The 18,961-nt window shown below is 37.1% G+C and overlaps 1 protein-coding gene across 1 annotated transcript in view; it reads left to right on the top strand.

The window, feature by feature from the left end:
* LOC141508601 (NACHT, LRR and PYD domains-containing protein 1a-like) overlaps positions 1-18,961 on the top strand; it is a 275,129-nt gene that overhangs the window by 38,151 nt on the left and 218,017 nt on the right. The window contains 7 exon segments of the mRNA XM_074217379.1: positions 212-256; positions 3,229-3,273; positions 8,552-8,596; positions 11,625-11,669; positions 16,458-16,502; positions 17,835-17,990; positions 18,563-18,607. Of these exon segments, the coding sequence (XP_074073480.1) occupies positions 212-256; positions 3,229-3,273; positions 8,552-8,596; positions 11,625-11,669; positions 16,458-16,502; positions 17,835-17,990; positions 18,563-18,607 (426 nt within the window).

Raw genomic sequence — 18,961 nt, 5'->3', positions numbered from 1 at the left:
TGAAAAATTGAATTATTTTGTTTTTGTATGTCAACATTTTTAGTGTAGTTTCTTTTGCTGAGACTCAGCACATTTCTTTCCTGTTCCTCAGGGACCCAAATGAAATCACCTCCGTAATGCTGTCCAGTAGCTTGATTTCCATTCTCGTCACTCAAATATCATATGATGCAGGAGATGGATTTCTCATTGTCTCTCTTTTTCTTTCAAACAGGGGATTTTGAATCAGTTTCTGATCCAATTGCAGGAGCATCTATAGGTCGGTAATAACTATCTAAAACAGGGGTAAGGAGTATCCAGTCTGTGGACTATATAAGGTCTGTTAAAATATTTCAACTGTTGCAGGCATGACTTGAAATTCAATAAATCATGGAATTTCTTTAGGGCTGAAAATTAAATGTTTCATGAAAAATTTCAGTCAAATGATATTATAAACATCCAAATTGTCCCAGGCAGAAAAAAAGGTTCCCCAAAGGCCTGTGATGCCCATAATGGTCAGTAATGGCTCAATCATAAGCTCCTGGGGGTAAAGGAAACATGTCGCTGGAATCTTTGAAAGTTAAGAACATGCCAGTGATCACTTAAGGCAGTCAGAAGGTAATGGTAGTTTGTACCCATGGGTCCATATTATATTGGAAAGCACTGCCTTGTACTCAAAGACTCAATAGAATAAGAGGATTTTGGAACTAGATTTTGACACTACTTTGGGCAGAGCCGATAATACGAAATCTAGTCCTTGATGTTGTAACCTGCTTTGTTAAGAACGGGTAACCACAGGCCAGAGAACTGTGGTATGGAGAAAGAGCTTCCCCAATAGGCTGAATAGTATAATAACAATAATAATAATAATAATAATAATAATAATAATAATAATAATGATGATGATAATGATAATGATAAATGAATATTAACACTTGCATACTGACCTATATTATTTATGTAATTTGAGTATAATTCTAGTCAGTTTCCTAAATTAAAATAAATACAATGCCATTTTTAAGTCTGCAATATAGGTAAATATGCCAGATGTGTCAGTGGACAGCTATGCCTCACCTCAGGTGGAGCAACCCCACACAGACTGGGTTGAGTACCTACAATTGGCTCATAGTAATTACTATTTCTCTATGTCACCAGTGTATTTCTCCTGTGCATTGTTTGTAGAGGCTTTATTAAATGCACTTTATTAAAAGGGCTCATATTCCATATTCTAGATCAGGCCTGTCCTACCTTACCTTTAAAAGATTTTTTTGAAAAAGGAAACAATATATTTTGATTTGCCTCTTTAGTAGCTCAACTTTATTTACTAAAGCATTTAATTAAACCACAAGAGGCAGCATGAAATCACACTCTGGACTGCCTTTTAGACAACCCTAGATGTTGCATTTCAGGAGTGTGTATAAGAGACTTACTATGGCAGACCTTGATTTAAACTGTCTGAAAAATCACTAGGTAAGAAAATCAGTATACCTGACTCTCTGAATGGTGATGTGTGTATGTGTGTGTGTGTTTGTGTGTGTGTGTGTGTGTGTGTGTGTGTGCTTTTCAAGCCAAACTCTAGTCGTGGAGCAAATATGACAAAAAAAATGGAAAAAAGGGTATGTTTCTACAAATCTACTACCCTGAGTTAGAAGCAGAGTTAGGGATATAGTTAGATGTGCTGAAATGCTGGCTATTCACAAAGGATCAGAATCCAGGCTTCTGTACACTTGTCTCCACCATCCTTGAGCATCACTGTAGAGGGGAAATTGATCATATTAAACTTAAGCTTTTTCTGCTCCCTTCTTGATTTCCAGGTCTTGTTTCTCTGCTCCCTGGGAGCAGGGCTAAGAGTTTAAGGTGTGATAATTACTTTGGCTCCTGGCATTTCCTATTCCCATAGCTTCTTCTTTAGGAAACATTAAGCAAAGTTGAACTCCTAGGAGAGTGAGTCTTATCCCAGACACACTCTTATTTTCTGCCTTTTTCAAAATTCCTATATATTTTTAGCTAACCCCTAGTTTCTATATAGCTGAGGGAAAACAATCAGGTTAAAAGAAATCAATCACCAAGATTATCACTTCTTAATATTCAGCCATAACTAATATAGTGGTGGTGCCCAGGACATTGTGTATGAAGCAAAACTAAAAGCCTTTAGAGATCAGAGGTTAGATAAAAATGTAAGAAATTTAAAGCAAGGCAGAAAGTCAAACTTTTGCTGGAATAACACGTATAAACTATTATGATTGTACTAATAATTTTCAAGAGATAGAAATCCAGTAAAACAACTCAAGTGAATCCATGAGGATTTGGATAAAGAAGGGAAAAGGGGAAGATGAAGCGTCATTTCATCTCTAGGCTAAAAATCATCATAATTATCAGGATAAGGATTGAATGCTTAAATAGCCCTAGAGCAGGGGGATGGGAAAAAAAGGGCAGAGGTCAAAGAAAAGAACATGTACTAAAATTCATCCCATAGAGAAGGTAGGAAAGGCCTAGGAATGATAAGTGCTATCCTATCCAGTACCAATGATGTAGGAGAAAGGATAGAGTCCTGCTTGGTCAACTCCAACTCCATACTGGTAACCAATCATTCTACAGAGGTGAGCTCCCTTGTTGGTCTCTTGATTAGGATGAGACTCTTTGGTTAATATCTGGAGACTTCCTCTCTCTCTCTAAGCAGACATCCCCCAAGTTCTTATTTCTTCCTTTGTATTCTTTTAATTCTTTGTATAGTTATAGGTGCATTGTCCAAAAGTCTGGTAAGATTTTTTGTGGTTTACCAGATTTCTTTTCACACTACTTGATTGGTCAGCAATAGTCTTAGGTGAAGCCCTCTCTCATTGTTTGGGCCATGATTGGCTCAGAGTGATGTAAATATCATTTGTTTCTATTTTTGGCCAGAAAATCTGCGGGCCTTACCTCTTCAGCTACAATTTTTTTTGAAGTGCTCATTCATGACCTTTCCTAATCAGGGGATGGGTAAAGCCACTGTCCAGCGTTGATATACAAAAGACCTTGCTTCTAAAAGGCTAGTTTTCTACTGAATACAGGTCCATGTCTAGTCCTCCAGAAACATAACTGACCAATGGGTTCACATATCTCTGAAAGGAAAAAATGATTTTAGCCATCCTTCTGTCATTCAAATCCAATTCAATTGAATGTTATGCCATCACATCTAATGAAGGACAAATAGCAACAGCAATCCAGTTATGTAACAGATCTTTCATTATTGTCTGCTTTTCTTTCTTACAGAGTATCTTGAATCTGTTTCTCCTAGAGAACCTTCAGTTTTCACAGGTCAGTAACTATTTTAATGCACAATTCTAAACTCAGTTCAGTGTCTTTTTCCCCCCATCTGTCATCCTGTATTTTGGATTGTCTCTTTAAGGGTTTGTTGTAGGAACCTGAACCACTTTCACAACCAAAGAGTGAGTAAGAATCTTGAGGGTTATATAAAGTAATATACATCCTAGGAAGCAAGATGGGACAATAGTGCCACTGCCTTTGTTTGGGGATTAGATGAAATGGTCAGCCCTACAATGCATTGATGCTTGAAGTAATAGAGAAGTGCTCGAGCTCATTGATGAGGGAAATAGCATGATCAACCTTGTCTTAATTCATGTCCCTTTTGTAGTATTCTGATAGATGGAGAGTGGTGAGAAATGAGATGCTGACTAATTAGGAAGCCAGTGGAACAGTGGAGAGTAGTGTGCTCTTCCATCAGTGACACTGACCTGGCTTTTGCCCTGAATACAACACCACAGTTGTTGGTTCTTGGCATCTTCTCTGATTGTGCCCCCTGCCCTCATCATCTCCACCTCCTGGTTTCCCTGCCTTCCTTTATGTACTGAGCAACATGTGATTGTTTGCACTAAAGTTTTCCTGATCCCTCGTAACTCTCTAGTGCCTTCCCATTCTTCAAAATTTTCTATATGTTTAGCAATATGTAATTCATTTTTACATGCTGGCTTGCTAATTTCCCCAGTTATATTGAGATCTCTGTGAAAGAAAAGACTGTCTTTTGCTGTGTCTCCAATGCCCAACAGAGTATCTGACCTACAATTATAAATATCTATTGATCAATTTATACATTTTCTTATGCATATATGTATACTTAAGCATTGATATGCAGTACATAACACACACTCAAACACACACATGTGAAATACATAAAAATATATAATTACACCCATAGACAAGTTCACTTATGGTCTTTCAAAAATTTCATTGCTCTACTTGCTTTGTGATTCATATTATTTCCCAAATGATAGTTCTTTACTCTGTTTTCACAAATGTGTTTACTTTTATTAATCATCAAATATTATATGTTAGTTTAAGTCAAAGTAAATCAAAGAAGTATTGTAGAATTCATATATCAAATACATGGGGGTCAGCTAGGTGGCACAGTGGTAGTGCACTGGCCCTGGGGTCAGGAGTACCTGAGTTCAAATCTGATCTCAGACATGTAATAATTACCTAGCTGTGTGGCCTTGGGCAAGCCACTTAACCCCATTGCCTTGCCAAAAAAGCTAACAAAAAAATATGGCCCTCACTCTGCATGAAGCCTACAACACTCCCAAGTACATCTTGCAATAGATTAAAAGGAATTGGGAACTCTTTTAAGTAAATCAATTAAAATATTCTAATATGTAAGTGTTTTAATTTAGAATAAAGTCATTGAGGTTATTCTGTACAGATAAGGAGCCCCTTTTTCTATAATCATGTAACAGCCATAATATTGTTGTATTACAAATTCATTACTTTGATCTGAAGAGTAGATATGTGAGCACATTTGTTCAGAGCAAAGGTACTCAGTGGTAGTGAATATAGACAATGGTGAGACCTTCGGGTTGTCTTCTGGAGGTGTTACTGATAGATCTTGGAGGACTCTGGCAAATCACCTCCCAATTGTATCCCATAGGTATAGGACACCTTAGTGAGTGATCAAGTTCCATTTTAGCCAGTCTTCAGCCATGCAACTTTCTTTCTTACTACCTATCCCAGTTTGGTCTCCAAATAGAGCATCCAGGTGAATGGATAGAGTGTCAGAGCAGAAGAGAGTGGCTACATGGAAGAGATCCTCCAATTCCTATTGGCCTTTTCTACCCCTTATAGTGCTTAAGGCAGGACTGAACACAAATCTCTCTTGATTCCATTTTCTTTGCTGCCTTTGTATTGCTCCATTTCTCTTCTATTGTTGCTTTACCTTTTCACCTTTCACTATCTCCCACATAAAAAATAAAAATCAAAAAATAGGGTAAAACAAAAAGTACACCCATTGAAACATTAAACACAATAATCTGAAGAACATGAAGCAATAAATAAAATCGAATCTTTCTCTATCAGACAAAAATATTGTCCAGATGCTTAGATTCAGTTTATGGCCACTTGTGCCCTTGCCTTTGACTTAGAAGGCATTATAAACAAGTCATATTCTGAAATTCTCTAGTGGCTATGGGGAATTCAGGGGAAGGAAAAAAGTTAGAATGATTAAGTAATAGTTTTAGGCTTCAAGATCATCTGTGTGTTAGTTCTATTCAAATTTATTTGCATAATGGTAACTGAGATCAATAAATCAATACTCTAACTCTCTAGTGAGAGGAAGTCAACAAGAATCTTCTAGGAGAATGTAGACTGCATCCCAATTCCTCACCTGAAGGATAGAACCAGTCAATCATTTATGGGCCATGTGTACTAAATTCTATTGTTCCAAGACCTGTTATCTTAGAATCTTTCAATTTTTTTCCTCCTATCTGGATATAAATATAGATTTATCTTAAGGGGGCAGCTAGGTGATGCAGTGGATAGAGCACTGGCCCTGGAGTCAGGAATACCTGACTTCACAACAGGCCTCAGACACTTAATAATTACCTAGCTGTGTGGTCTTGGGCAAGCCACTGAACCCCATTTGCCTGGCCAATAAAAAATATTGATACATCTTACATATGAGAAATCATCATGAGACAATCTGAGGGCACACATTTAAGAGGAGGCAGAAAGATACTCATCCATTAGAGAGAGGAGCAGAAGGAAATAACCAAGAGAAAACCACATTTCAGAGGGTAAGAGAAGAGCGGTTATCTAGAAGGGAAAAGATGATTGGAACAGTCAAAAGCTCTAGTTGTACCCCTGACACAACCCCTTTTCACTCAGAAATTCCATTTGTGTCAGTCTGGAGATCTGTGGGCAAGCACTGAAAGCCTCCTCAGACTTAGGTAACTTTCAGAAACGCACCAGTGGACCTGATTGGCTGTAGAATTTCATCCCTGTGGTAAGGCTAAAATTCTATCCTAGATCCTCAACCAAAGGCAGCTCACTTTGGCTGCTCCTCTGGTTCCCCCATTGCACCTGATATTTCAAGTCTATTTCCCTCCAGTCCTGGAGTGCTTCCAAATTTTTTTTTTTGTATGTGAACAGAATTTTTTTCTACCCTCTACACTGATCCAAGGTCAAGATTCACCATGCTGTTCCTGCCCTCCTGCCATCCAGGGGCACTTCACACATGAAATGATTGAATGTTTGTATAGTGCCATCCATTGTCCCCAGGATGACTGTTTCTGCTCTCTTATGTACCAGAGAATTATATGTAATAGTCATTCATTTCTCTAAATTAAACACTTCCTTCCATTCAAATTTGTTTTTTTTTTCACTTTAACTTTTAGTCTGTACTCATACCCTAAACTACAAATCTCCAAATGTTCCTATTGAAGACATACTGAGTGACAGAAGACTTTTAGGGAACCTCCAGGGCCTACTGCACCTTGTAAAATGTATAAAAACATATAAAAACAACACCTTTTTTTAATACAGTTGAGATAACATTAGAATCCGAGAGCTGGAATTTGGCACTTGAGCTTATATAGACATGCAATTATATACGCACTTAAGTATTGGTGTGCATTTGTACATGACTGCATAGGCAGCCACACACTTCATCCATTTACATGCGCTTATTGTTTCATATTCTTGTGCTTTTCCTCTTATGACAGTGAAGTAGGGGAAAATATTACTATCTTTTCAAAAAACATGTGAGGGGCAGAATATGGTGAAAAAAATTAAGGTTTACAGTTAGAGACACTAATTCTGCATAATTCTTTTTCTTATTCTCTTTGAGTCACAGTTTCTTTATATGTAAGATGAAAGAGTTAAATGAATTCTTGACCATCTGAAAAGAAGAGTGCTGTAATAGTAGGATGATTTTCACTCCAATTTAAAAAAAAAAGTTTTTTGTTCCTATTGGAGAAAAATGATCTCATTTTTAAAAATTTTATTTATTTAAGACAATGTGGTTAAGGTCAAACAGTTAGGCAATTATTAAGTGTCTGAAGTTCTATGAACTCAGGCCCCCCAACTCCTAGCTGCTCTGGAAAACATGATTTCCTTATGGTGACCCTATAACAATATATGATTTAGACTATAACCTCATCAGTAGTAATTGTCTTTGGCTCTATCTACCTAGCAATTAGCACAGAACTTTGAAAATAGAAGCTATTTAATCGATGCTTCTTGATAGATAGATTCCAGGTCCATTACAGCTCAAGAAAATAAGAGTCTGGGATAGGGAGGAACCCCAGGGGAAAGGAAGGAAGCATTAGCATCAACACTAGAAATTGTCAGTACAGATTTAGAGGAACCTTGAAGATGAGATGGGTCTCACAAAGTGTAGCATAAAAATAAATACACATTAGCAAGGTCAGACTACACTAAATAAAAGATATTGTAAAACTGGAAGCCATGCTATTTACCCATCTCATTTCTACAAATGGGTAAGAAATTTATTTCATGTGTCAGCCACAGAGTTTCAACAATAAAAGAAAAAAACCCTGTTTTTCAGACTTATTTCATTTTATGATACTGGCTCTAACTAAGCTTGTGATTCCAACATTATTATCTGTTCCTGGTCCCCCAGGTCATGAAGATGCTTCCTTGTTGCCAACTTGAATGTTCCTGATACCTCCCTATTCATATCTAGTACAACAAGGAAATGCAATCATATGTTGACAGAGATTGATGCACAAACACAACAAAAAAAATCTGCCGCCAACTCTTTCTCACCCTGTCTCACATTGCACAGGTTTAAAGGCATGCATCCTTTCATGCCTGTCTCTCTCATTTATGCACACAGATGATATGCATGTATATAAATATTTGGACACACACATGTTACAGCACCATTTATTCCACTGAAATGCTTTCATAAGTCCTCACAAGACCAGTCTCTGTAGTCATGTTTCTACACCACTAGACCTTGAAGAAGAGCTGCAGAGGGTTTGGGGGACTCCTGGACATAGGGAACAGAAAAGGCTAGAGAAGCACAGCCTCTTTTAAACCTAGAGGCCCCAACACACAAAAGAAAGTACAGAGTGAAAAATAGCGTTATTTTGTTTTTGTATGTCAACATTTTTAGTGTAGTTTCTTTTGCTGAGACTAAGCATATTTCTTTCCTGTTCCTCAGGGACCCAAATGAAGTCACCTCCCTAATGCTGTCCAGAAGCTTGATTCCCATTCTCATCACTCAAATATCATATGATGCAGGAGATGGATTTCTCATTGTCTCTCTTTTTCTTTCAAACAGGGGATTTTGAATCAGTTTCTGATCCAATTGCAGGAGCATCTAGAGGTCGGTAATCATTATCTAAACCAGGGATAAGGAGTATCCAGTCTGTGGATTATATAAATCCTGCGAAACTATTTCAACTGTTGCAGACAGGACTCAAAATTCAATAAATCATGGAATTTCGTTAGGGCTGAAAATTAAGTATTTGATGAAATATTGCAGGCAAATGATGTTGTAAGCATCGAAATGGTCTCTGGGAGAAAAAAGATTTCCCAATCACAGTCTAAACCATAGGCCTATAATACCTATAAGGGTAAGTAGTGTCTCAATCTGGAACTCCAGGTGGAAAGGAAACATGTCTCTGGGATCTTTGAAAGTTAAGAACATGCCACTGATCACTTAAGGCAGTCAGAAGGCAGTGGTAGCTTGTACTCATGGATCCATATGATGGTGGAATACACTGAATTGTATTCAAAGACTCAGTGGAACAATAGGATTTTGATACTAGATGGACAGTTATCAGATTATTTTGGGCAGATAATACGAAATCTAGTCCTTGAGGTTTTAACTTACTGTGTTAGAAACTCCTAACCACAGTCCAGGGAACTGTGGTATGTACAGATAGGGAAGACACAGCCTCCCCTGATAGATTGAAAAGTACAATAATACTAATAATGATGGTGATAAAATAAAATGAATATTATTACTTGCTCATTGACCTATGTTATTTATATAATTTGGGTATAATTCTAGTCATTTTCCTGAATGAAAATCAATGAAATGAACCTTTTTAGTCTCTAATATAGGGAAATGTGCCAAATGAGTCAGCAGACAACTATACCTCACTTCAAATGGTGCAATCTCCCACAAACTGGGTTGAGCATCTATAATGGGCTCATATCTATTGCTATTTCTTTGTATGTCACCTGTGTATTTCACCTGTATAATGTTTGTAGAGTCTTTATTATATATGTTCATATTCCATATTCTAGATCAGGGCTCTCCTACCTTACCATAAATTTTTTTATTGAAATCTTTAAAAGTATTTATTGAAATATTTGATTTGCCATTTTAGTGAGAGTTCTATGGTAGCTCATCTTTATTTGCTATAAAGCATTTAATATAACTACAGGGGGCAGCATAAAAATCACACTATCAACAATCTTTTGAATAGTTCTAGTCTAGATGTTGCATTTCAGGGATGTGTAAAAGAGACTTACTATGGTAGATCTTGATTAGAAATGCCTGAAAAGCCATTAAGGAAATCAGTGTATCTGCCTCCCTGAAAGGTGATGTGGTATGTTTGTGTGTGTGTATGTGTGTGTGTGTGTGTGTGTGTCTGTGTGTCTGTGTGTGTCTGTGTCTGTGCGAATGTATGTGTGTTTTCAAGCTAAACTCTAGTCGCAGATCAAATATCACAAAGAAAAAAACAGGGGAAAAAAAGGTAAGTTTCTATGAATCTACTACCCTGAATTAGAAGCAGAGTTACGGATAGAGTTAGATGTGCACTCTGAAATACTGGCCATTCCCAGAGGAACAGAATCCAGGCTTCTGTACACTTGTATCCACCATCCTTGAGTATCACTATAGAGGGGAAAATTGATCAAATTAAACTTAAGCTTTTTCTGCTCCCTTCTTACTTTCCACTTCATGTTTTTCTGCTCCCTGGGAGGAGGGGTAACCAGTTTAAGGTCAGAGTTTCTTTGTCTCCTAGTCTTTGTTCTTCCCATTGCCTCTTGTTTAGGAAACAATAGATAAGGTTGAACTCCTAGGAGAATGAGTCATGCTCCCAGATCCACTCTTATTCTCTGCCTTTATCAAAATTCCTATACATTTTTTAGCTAACCCTTGGTCTCTCTATGTCTGAGGGAAAACAATCATGTTAAAAAAATCAGTCACCAATATTACTGTTTATTTATATACAGCATAATGTAGCGGTTCCCAGGAAGTTGGGTAAGAAGTAAAATTCAAACATAAAGAGATCAGAGGTTGAATAAAAATGTAAGAAATTTAAATTAAGGCAGAGAGTCAAACTTTTGCTGGAATAAAGGCTATAAACTATTATGATTGTACTAATAATTTTCAACTGATATAAATTCAGTTAAACAGCTCAAGTGAATCTATAAGGATTTGGGGAAAGGAGGGAAAAGGGGAAGATGAAGCATCATTTCATCTCTAGGCTAAAAATCAACCTAATTATCAGGATAAAGGTTGAAGGATAAATCTCCCTAGAGCAGAGGAATGGAAAGGAGAGGGCAGAGATCAAAGAAAAGATCATGTACTAAAATCCATCCCAGGGAAGAGATAGGAAAGGTCTAGGAAAAAATGAAGTGCAATCCTATTCAGTATCAAGGATGGAGTAAAAAGAATAAAGTCCTTGGTTGGTGAACTCCACACCCTATACTGGTACCCAAACATTCCACAGGGGTGAGCTCCTTTGTAGGTCTCTTGATTATGATGATATTATTTCATTAAAATCTGGAAGCTTCCTCTCTCTAAGCAGGCATCCCTCAACAGCAAGTACTTATGTCTTCCTTTTTCTTCTTTTCCTTCTTCAACTTATGGGAGCTCTGCCTAAAAGTCTGGTAAGACTTCTTAAGGTTTATCAGATTTCTTGGTATACTACTTGATTGTCTCAGGTGAAGCCCTTTCTGTCATCATTTGGGCACTGATTGGTTGAGAGTGAATGTATATAGCATTTGTTTCTATTTTTGGCCAGAAAATCTGAGGGCCTTACCCACTTAATTTCATTTTTTTAGAAGTGCTTATTCTTGGCTTTTCCAGTGGGCAATGCTTGTATCCAACTCTGATGTACGAAAGACCTAGCTTCTAAATCCTGGTCCTAAATCCTTCTGAATCCTGGTCCATCTCTAGTCCTCCTGATACATACCTGACTGCTGGGTTCACGTGTCTCTGAAGGAAAAAAAGTGATTTTGGCCATCATTCCATCATTCAAAGCCAATTCAATTGCATATCATGCCATCACATCCCTGATGTTATAGCCTGTTCATAAATGAAGGTCAAACAACAACAGCAATCCAGTCGTACAACAGGTAGATCTCTCATTATTGTCTGCTTTTCTTTCCCACAGAGTATCTTGGATCTGTTTCTAGTAGAGAATTTTCAGATTGCACAGGTCAGTAACTAGTTTAATGCAAATTCTAAGCTCAGTTCAGTGTGTTTTTTCCCCATCTGTCATCCTGAAATTTAAATTGTCTTTTTTAAGGGTTTGCTGCAGAAACCTGAACCAATTTCTCATAGAGTGAGTAAGAATCTTGTGGGTTATATGACATAATATATATACTAGGAAGCAAGATGGGAAAATAGTGTCACTGCCTTTGTTTAGGGATAAAGTGAAATGGTTACCCCCACACTGCATTGATGCTTGAAGTAATAGAGAATTGCTAGAGCTCATTGATGAGGGAAATAGCATGATCAGCCTTGTCTTAATTCATGTCCCTTTTGTAGTATTCTGATAGATGGAGAGGAGGAAGATATGAGATGAGGTGTTAACTAATTAGGAAGTCAGTGGAACTATAGAGAAGAGAATAGTGTGCTCTTCCATCAGTGACACTGACCTGACTTTTGCCTTGAATACAAGACCACAACCATTGGTTTATTGGCATTTTCTCTGTTTGTGCCCCCTCCTCTCATCATCTCCTCCTCCTCCTCCTTGTTTCCCTGGCTTCCTTTATGTCCCAACTAACACGTGATCGTTCGCACCAAGGTTTTCCCTGATCCCTCTTAATGTGCTAATGCCTTCCCTTTCTTCATTATTTTCTATATATGTAGCTTATATGCAATTCATTTTTACACATTGGCTTGCTATTATCCCCAGCTAGATTGAGATCTCTGTGAGAGAAAAGACAGTTTTTTGCTCTATCTTCAATGCCCAACAGAGTGTCTGATCAATACTAATAAATATTTATTAATACATTTTCATATGAAAATATGTATTCTTAAGCATTGACATGCAATACTTCAAAACACAAACATACACATGTGCATATATATATATATATGTGAAATACATAAAAATGTATATTTACACCCATATACAAGTTCACTTATGGTCTCACAGAAATTCCATTGCTCTAGGTACTTTGTGGTTCATGCTATTTTCCAAAAGACAGCTCTTTACTCTACCATCATAAATGTATTTATTTTATTAATACTCAAAATTATTTCTTAGTTTAAATCAGTCAATCAAAGAAGTATTGTAGAATTCATACATCAAAAACATGACTCTCAGTCTGCATGCAGCCAACAACATTCACAAGTACAATCTGAAATAGATTAAAAAGAATTGGGAATTCTTTTATGTAAATCAATTAAAATATGCTAAAATATAGGTGTTTTATTTTAAAATTAAGTCATTGAGAATATTGGAGCCCCCTTTTTAATTTCATTTAACAGCAATAATACTGTGGTGTTACAAATTCATTACTTTGATCTGAAGAATAGAGATTGAGGACACATTTTCTCAGAGCATATGTATTTAGTGGTAGTGAATATAACCAATGATGAGACCTTCGTTTGGCTTCTGAAGGTGTTACTGATAAATCTAAGAGGACTCTGCCAAGTCACCTACCTTTTGTATGCCAAGGGTATAGGACACCTTAGTGAGGGATCAAGTTCCACTTTAGCCAGTCTTCAGTCATACAACTATCTTTCTAACACAGTTTATTCACCTAATAGATCATCTAGGTGAGTCAGTGGATAGAGTGCCAGAGGAGAAGAGAGTGACTAGATGGAAGAGATCCTCTGACTCCTTTTGGCCTTTTCCACCCCTGATAGTGCCTGAGGAAGGACTGAACCCAAATCTCTCCTGATTCAATTTCTTTTGCTGCCTTTATATTACTCCATTTCTCTTCTATTACTGCTTTACCTTTTCACCTTTTATTGTGTCTATCACCTAAAAAATAAAAATAAAAAAATAGAAAAAACTAAAAGTACATCCAGTTAAATATTTAATACAGTAATATGAAGGACATGAGGCAATAAATAAAATCAATTCTTCCATCAGACAAAAATATTGCCAATATTCTTAGATTCAATTTATGGCAACCTCTTTTCCCTCTGACTTTAGAAGGCATTATGAAAGAAGTCATATTCTTAAATTCTCTATTGATTAAAGGGAATTCTGTGGAAGGAAAATAGTGAGAATGACCAAATAATAGTTTTTGCTTCAAGATCAGCTATGTCTTAGTTCTAATTCAAAGCTATTTGCATAATGGAAACTGAAACCAATAGACCAATACTCTAACTCTCTAGAAAGAAGTCAACGAGAATCTTCTAGGACGATGTAAACTGCATCCCAATTATTCACCTGAAAGGAGACTTTTTCAATGCGAAAATATGAAATACACTAAAGGCAGAGTCAGTCAATGCCTTATGGACCGCATGTACCAATTTCTAATGTTCCAAGCCCTGGCATCTTAGAATCTTATAATTCCCCCCCCATCTGGATAATAAATATAGATATATCTTACATCTGAGAAATCCACATGAGACAATCTGAGGGCACAAAGTCATTTAAGAGGAGGCAGAAGGATACTTATCAATTAGAGAGTGGCAGTCTGAGAAGCAGAACTAAAAAAAAAACAAAAGAAAGTCACATTTCAGAGGCAAGGAGAAGGGCAGTTATCTAGAAGGGAAAAAATGATTAGACTAGTCAAAATCTTGGCTTATGCCATTAGGACAACTTCTTCTCACTCCTAAATCCCATTGTGTGTCAGTCAGATCTGTGCCCAAGCACTGAAACCTTCCACGGACTTAAGTTATTTAAGAAGTACACCAGTGGTCCTGGTTGGCTGTGGAATTTCATCCCTGTGCCAAGGCTAATATTCTATCCTACATCCTCAACCAAAGGCAGCTCACTTTGGTTTCTACTCTGGCTCCCTCATTGCACCTGATATATCAAGTCTATTTCCCTCTAGTTTCCAATTTTTTGTTTGTTTTTTTGCAATCAGAATTTTTTCTACCCTCTTCACTGATCCCAGGTTAAGATTCACCATGCTGTTTCCTACCATCCTGCCATCCAGGGACACACATGAAATGATTGAATGTTTGTATAATGCCATCCACTGTTCCCAGGATAACTGTTTCTGCTCTCTTATGGACCATAGAGTTTTATGTAATAGTCATTCATTCCTCTACATTAAACACTTCCTTCCATTCAAATTCATTTTTCCCTTTAATATACTTCATTTATATACATACCCTCATTGTTTCTTATTCTTGTGCTTTTCCTCACATGACAGTGAAGGGCGGGGAAATTATTACTATCTTTTCACAGAACAAGTGAAGGCAGAGTATGGTGAAAAAAAACATTAGGTTTATGATCAAAGACACTAATTCTGCATAATTCTTTTACTTATTCTCTCTGAGTCATAGTTTCCTTATATGTAAAATGAAAGAGTTAGATGAATACTTGGCCATCTGAAAAGAAGAGTGCTGGAATCAATGGAAGATTTTGACTCAAATTTGAAAAAAATTCTTATTATTCATACTAGGAAAACATGATATCCTTATTTTATTTTATTTTATTTAGTTTTTGCAAGGCAATGGGGTTAAGTGGCTTGCCCAAGGCCACACAGCTAGGCAATTATTAAGTGTCTGAAGGTGGATTTGAACTCAGGTCCTCCTGACTCCTATTCACTGCACCTCCTAGCTGCTCTGGAAAATATGATTTGCCTATGGTGACCCTCTTAGACTATAACCTTGTCAGTAGTAATTGTTTTTGACTCTCATTTATCTACCTGGCAATTATTACAGCCTGGAAAATAGTAGCTATTAAAGATGCTTCTTGATTGATTGATTGATTCCAGGTCTATTACAGCTCAAAATGCTAAGGGTCTGGGATAGGGAAAAGCCCCAGGGGAATAGAATAGTGCATTAGCATCACCACTAGAAATTGTCAATAACAATAATTATAAAGGCATGCAGCAGATTTAGAGGGACCTTGAAGAAGAGATGGAACTCCCAAAGTACAGCTTAAAAAAAAGCACACAACCAGATGTTCGGATTGCACTAAATAAATGAAATTGTAAAACCTGAAGCCATGATATTTACCCATCTCAATCTACAGATAGATACAAAATTTATTCAATGTATTAGGCATAAAGATTAAAAAATAAAGACAAACAAACCTTATTTTTCAGACACAGTCTTTTCATCCATCCCTGTAGAACATTTTTGGATACTAGCACTAACCATGTTTGTGATTCTAACATTATCATCAGTTCCTGGTTCCCCAGGCCACGAAGCTGTTTCCTAGTTACTAACAATAACCTGAATGTTTCTGGCACCTTCCTATTCATATCTAGTACAACGAGAAAATGTTTTCACATGTACACAGAGATTGACACACAAACACAGCAAACCCTTTGCTTTCAACTATCTCTTACACAGTCTCACATTGCACATCTTTAATGGTATTCTTCCTTTCATGCTTGTCATTCCTATTTATGCACACAGATGATGTACATGTATATAAATGTTTGGATACACATATGTTGCAACCATCACTTATTCCACTGAAATATTTTCCCAAGTCCTGACCAGATCAGTCTCTGTAGTCATGTTTATACACCAGTAGACCCTGTGGAGGAGCTGCAGAGGGTTTGGAGACTCCTGGACATAAGGAACAGAGTCAAAACTAGAGAAGCACAGCCTCTTCTGAACCTGGAAGTCCCAAAAGAAAGTACAGAGTGAAAAACTGTATTATTTTGTTTTGTCCATCAGCATTTTTTGGTGTCGTTTCTTTTGCTGAGACTCAGCACATTTCTTTCCTGTTCCTCAGGGTCCCAAATGAAATCACCTCCTTAATGCTGTCCAGAAGCTGGATTCCTGTTCTCATCACTCAAATATCATATGATACAGGAGATGAATTTTTCATTGTCTCTCTTTTTCTTTCAAACAGTGGATTTTAAATCAGTTTCTGAACCAATTGCTGGAGCACCTAAAGGTATGTAATCACTGTCTAAGCCAGTGGTAAGGAATGTTCAGTCTTTAGACTACATAAAGCCAGTGAAATTATTTCAGCTATTGCAGGCAGGACTTGAAATTCAATAAATCTTGGAGTTTCTTTAGGGGTGATAATTAAATGTTGACCAAACCTTGTGGGCAAATGATGTTATAAATATCCAAATGGTCCTTGGTAGAAAAAATGTTTCCCCAATCACAGTCTAAGCCATAGACCTGTGATGCCTATAAGGGTCAATAATGGCTCAACCCTGAGTTCCAGGGGGAAAGGAAATGTGTTTCTGGGATCTTTGAGAGTTAAGAACATCCCAGTGATCAATTAAGGCAGTCAGAAGGCAGAGGTAGATTGTATCCATGAATCCATATGATGTTGGAGATAACTGAACTGAACTCTAAGAAATAATGGAACAACAGAAGTTTGACACCAGATGGATAGTTATCAGATTATTTTGGGGAGAGCCCAGAATAGGAAATCTAGTCCTTAATAATTGTACCTTAACTTTGTTAGGAACTGGTAACCACAGGCTGGGGATTTGTGGTATGTAGAGACATACGGGACAGAGCCTTCCCTGATAGCCTGAAAAGTATAATAATAATAATAATAATGATGATGATGATGATGATGATGATGATGATATAAAATAAAATGAATATTAATACTTGCTCACTGACATGTTATTTATGTAATTGGGTTATAATTCTCATAATTTTCCTAAATGAACATAAATGAAATGATTTTTTAGTCTCTAATATAGGGAAATATACCAAATGAATCAGCAGACAGCTATGTCTCACCTCAAGATGGTGCAATCCCTCACAAACTGGGTTGAGTACCCAGTTGGGTTCATATCTATTGCTATTTCTCTGTATGTCACCAGTGTATTCCACCTGTGTAATGTTTGTAGAGGCTTTATTATATATGCTCCCCTTCCACAGTCTAGATCAGGGCTGTCTTACCTTACCTTTAAAAGTTTTTATTGAAACAAGAGACAATATTTTTGGATTTAGCATTTAAGTGAGAGTTCTACAATAGCTCAGCTTTATTTACTAAAGCATTTAATAAAACCACAGGGAGCAGCATAAAATCACACTGTGGATAGCCTATTGGACAGCCCTAGTCCTAGATGTTGCATTTCAGGGATATGTAAAAGAGACTTACTATCGAGGACCTCAATTTTTACTGACTGAAAAGCACTAATTAAGAGAATCAGTGTACCTGTTTCTCTGAATAGTGATGGTTTTTGTCTTTGTGTGTGTGTGTGTGTGTGTGTGTGTGTGTGTGTGTGTGTGTGTGTGTGTGTACTACTTCTGTTAGGCTCAAACACTGCAAATGCTGACTCTGATACTGTTGCTGCCTCCCCAACAATGGATTCCACCACCAAACCTAAGTGGTTCAGGCGAGCAGAAATGTTTTTCAAGCGAAACTCTAGTCAAAGAGCGAATATCACAAAAACAAAAATTGGACAAAAAGGTATGCTTTTACAAATCCACTACCATGAGTTAGAAGCATCACTGTAAAAGGGAAATTGGTTATATTAAACTTTTTCTGCTCCCTTCTTGCTTTCCAGGTCTTTTTTTCTTTGCCCTGGGAGCAGGGCTAAAAGTTTAAGGTGGGATAGTTTCTTTGGTTCCTGACATTTACTCTTCCCACAGCCCCTTCTTTAGGACACAATACATAAAGTTGAACCCCTGGGACAGTGAATCATCCTCCCATACCCACTCCCATTCTCTGCCTTTATCAAAATTTCTGCACATTTTTAGCATACCTTTCGTCTCTATATGTCTGAAGGAAAACATTCAGGTTAAAAGAAATCAATCACCAATATTCCTGCTTATTAATATACAGCCATAACTAATATTGATGACTCTGGGAGAAAAAATTACTTTGGTCATCATTCCATCATTCAAATCCAATTCAATTGACTGTCATGCCATTACATTCCTGATGTCATGGTCTGTTCAAAAATGAAGGACAAACGATAATAGCAATCTAGTTATACAAAAGGTAGTTCTCTCATTATTGTCTTCTTTTGTTTCCTACAGAGGATATTGTATCTGTTTCTACTACATGTCCTTCAGATCCCTCAGGTCAGTAACTATTTTTAATGCACAAATCTAGACTCAATTCATAGTGTTTTTCCCCCATCTATTGGTCTGAATTTTAGATTATCTCTTTAAGGATTTGCTGCAGGAACCCGAATCACTTTCTCAACCATTGACTGAGTAAGAATCTTATGGATTATATCAGATAATATACATCCTGGAAAGCAAGATGGGAAAATAGTGCCACTGTCTTTGTGTAGGGAACATGAAATGTTCAGCCCTACACTGCATTGATGCTTGAAGTAATAGAGAACTGCTAGAGCTTATTGATGAGGAAAATGGCATGATCAGCCCTGTCTTAAGTCATGTCCCTTTTGGAGTCGTCTGATAATTAGAGAA

The sequence above is a fragment of the Macrotis lagotis genome, chromosome 1 (genome assembly GCF_037893015.1).
Source record: "Macrotis lagotis isolate mMagLag1 chromosome 1, bilby.v1.9.chrom.fasta, whole genome shotgun sequence".
Lineage (NCBI taxonomy): Eukaryota > Metazoa > Chordata > Mammalia > Peramelemorphia > Peramelidae > Macrotis > Macrotis lagotis.
The sequence above is the reverse complement of the archived record's forward strand: the minus strand, read 5'-3'. Positions and strand labels throughout refer to the sequence as shown.